Source organism: Mesitornis unicolor, unplaced genomic scaffold (genome assembly GCF_000695765.1).
Source record: "Mesitornis unicolor isolate BGI_N332 unplaced genomic scaffold, ASM69576v1 scaffold16493, whole genome shotgun sequence".
NCBI lineage: Eukaryota > Metazoa > Chordata > Aves > Mesitornithiformes > Mesitornithidae > Mesitornis > Mesitornis unicolor.
The window spans coordinates 5,194-5,505 of NW_010176842.1; the positions used below are offsets into that span (position 1 = coordinate 5,194).

At 63.5% G+C, this 312-nt stretch overlaps 1 protein-coding gene across 1 annotated transcript in view; it reads right to left on the reverse strand.

Annotated features, from left to right (window-relative positions):
• The window catches only part of ZC3H4 (zinc finger CCCH-type containing 4), a gene marked incomplete at its 5' end in the record, with an annotated part of 3,739 nt that overhangs the window by 932 nt on the left and 2,495 nt on the right, over positions 1 to 312 (reverse strand). Inside the window, 1 exon segment of the mRNA XM_010181859.1 lies at positions 1 to 312. This exon segment is cut by the window's right edge and continues 12 nt beyond it. Coding sequence (XP_010180161.1) covers positions 1 to 312 — 312 coding nt within the window.

Sequence of the window (312 nt, forward strand, 5' to 3'; positions counted from 1 at the left end):
ATCCCGAAGTGAATGACCCGGAAGCGGAGCCGTGGGGATATTGAGGGGTTTATCCCTTAAAATCCGTTCCCCTTCCTCCTCCTCGGGAAGCAAAGGGGGTTTTTGAGGGCCGGAATGAGGAATTTCAGGTTTGGGGGCGGAGGCGGGAACGTGGCGCGCGAGTCTGGGGTCGCTCGGAGCCGAATCGGAGGGGACGGAGAGGTCGGCGTTTCGGGAAAGGCGCGGATCGCGTAAGCGTGGATCGGCGGGACGGCTCCCAGCCCCCCCAATTTGGGCTTTTTGGAGGCGGGGGTCGCTGGGGGGGGCGTTTTC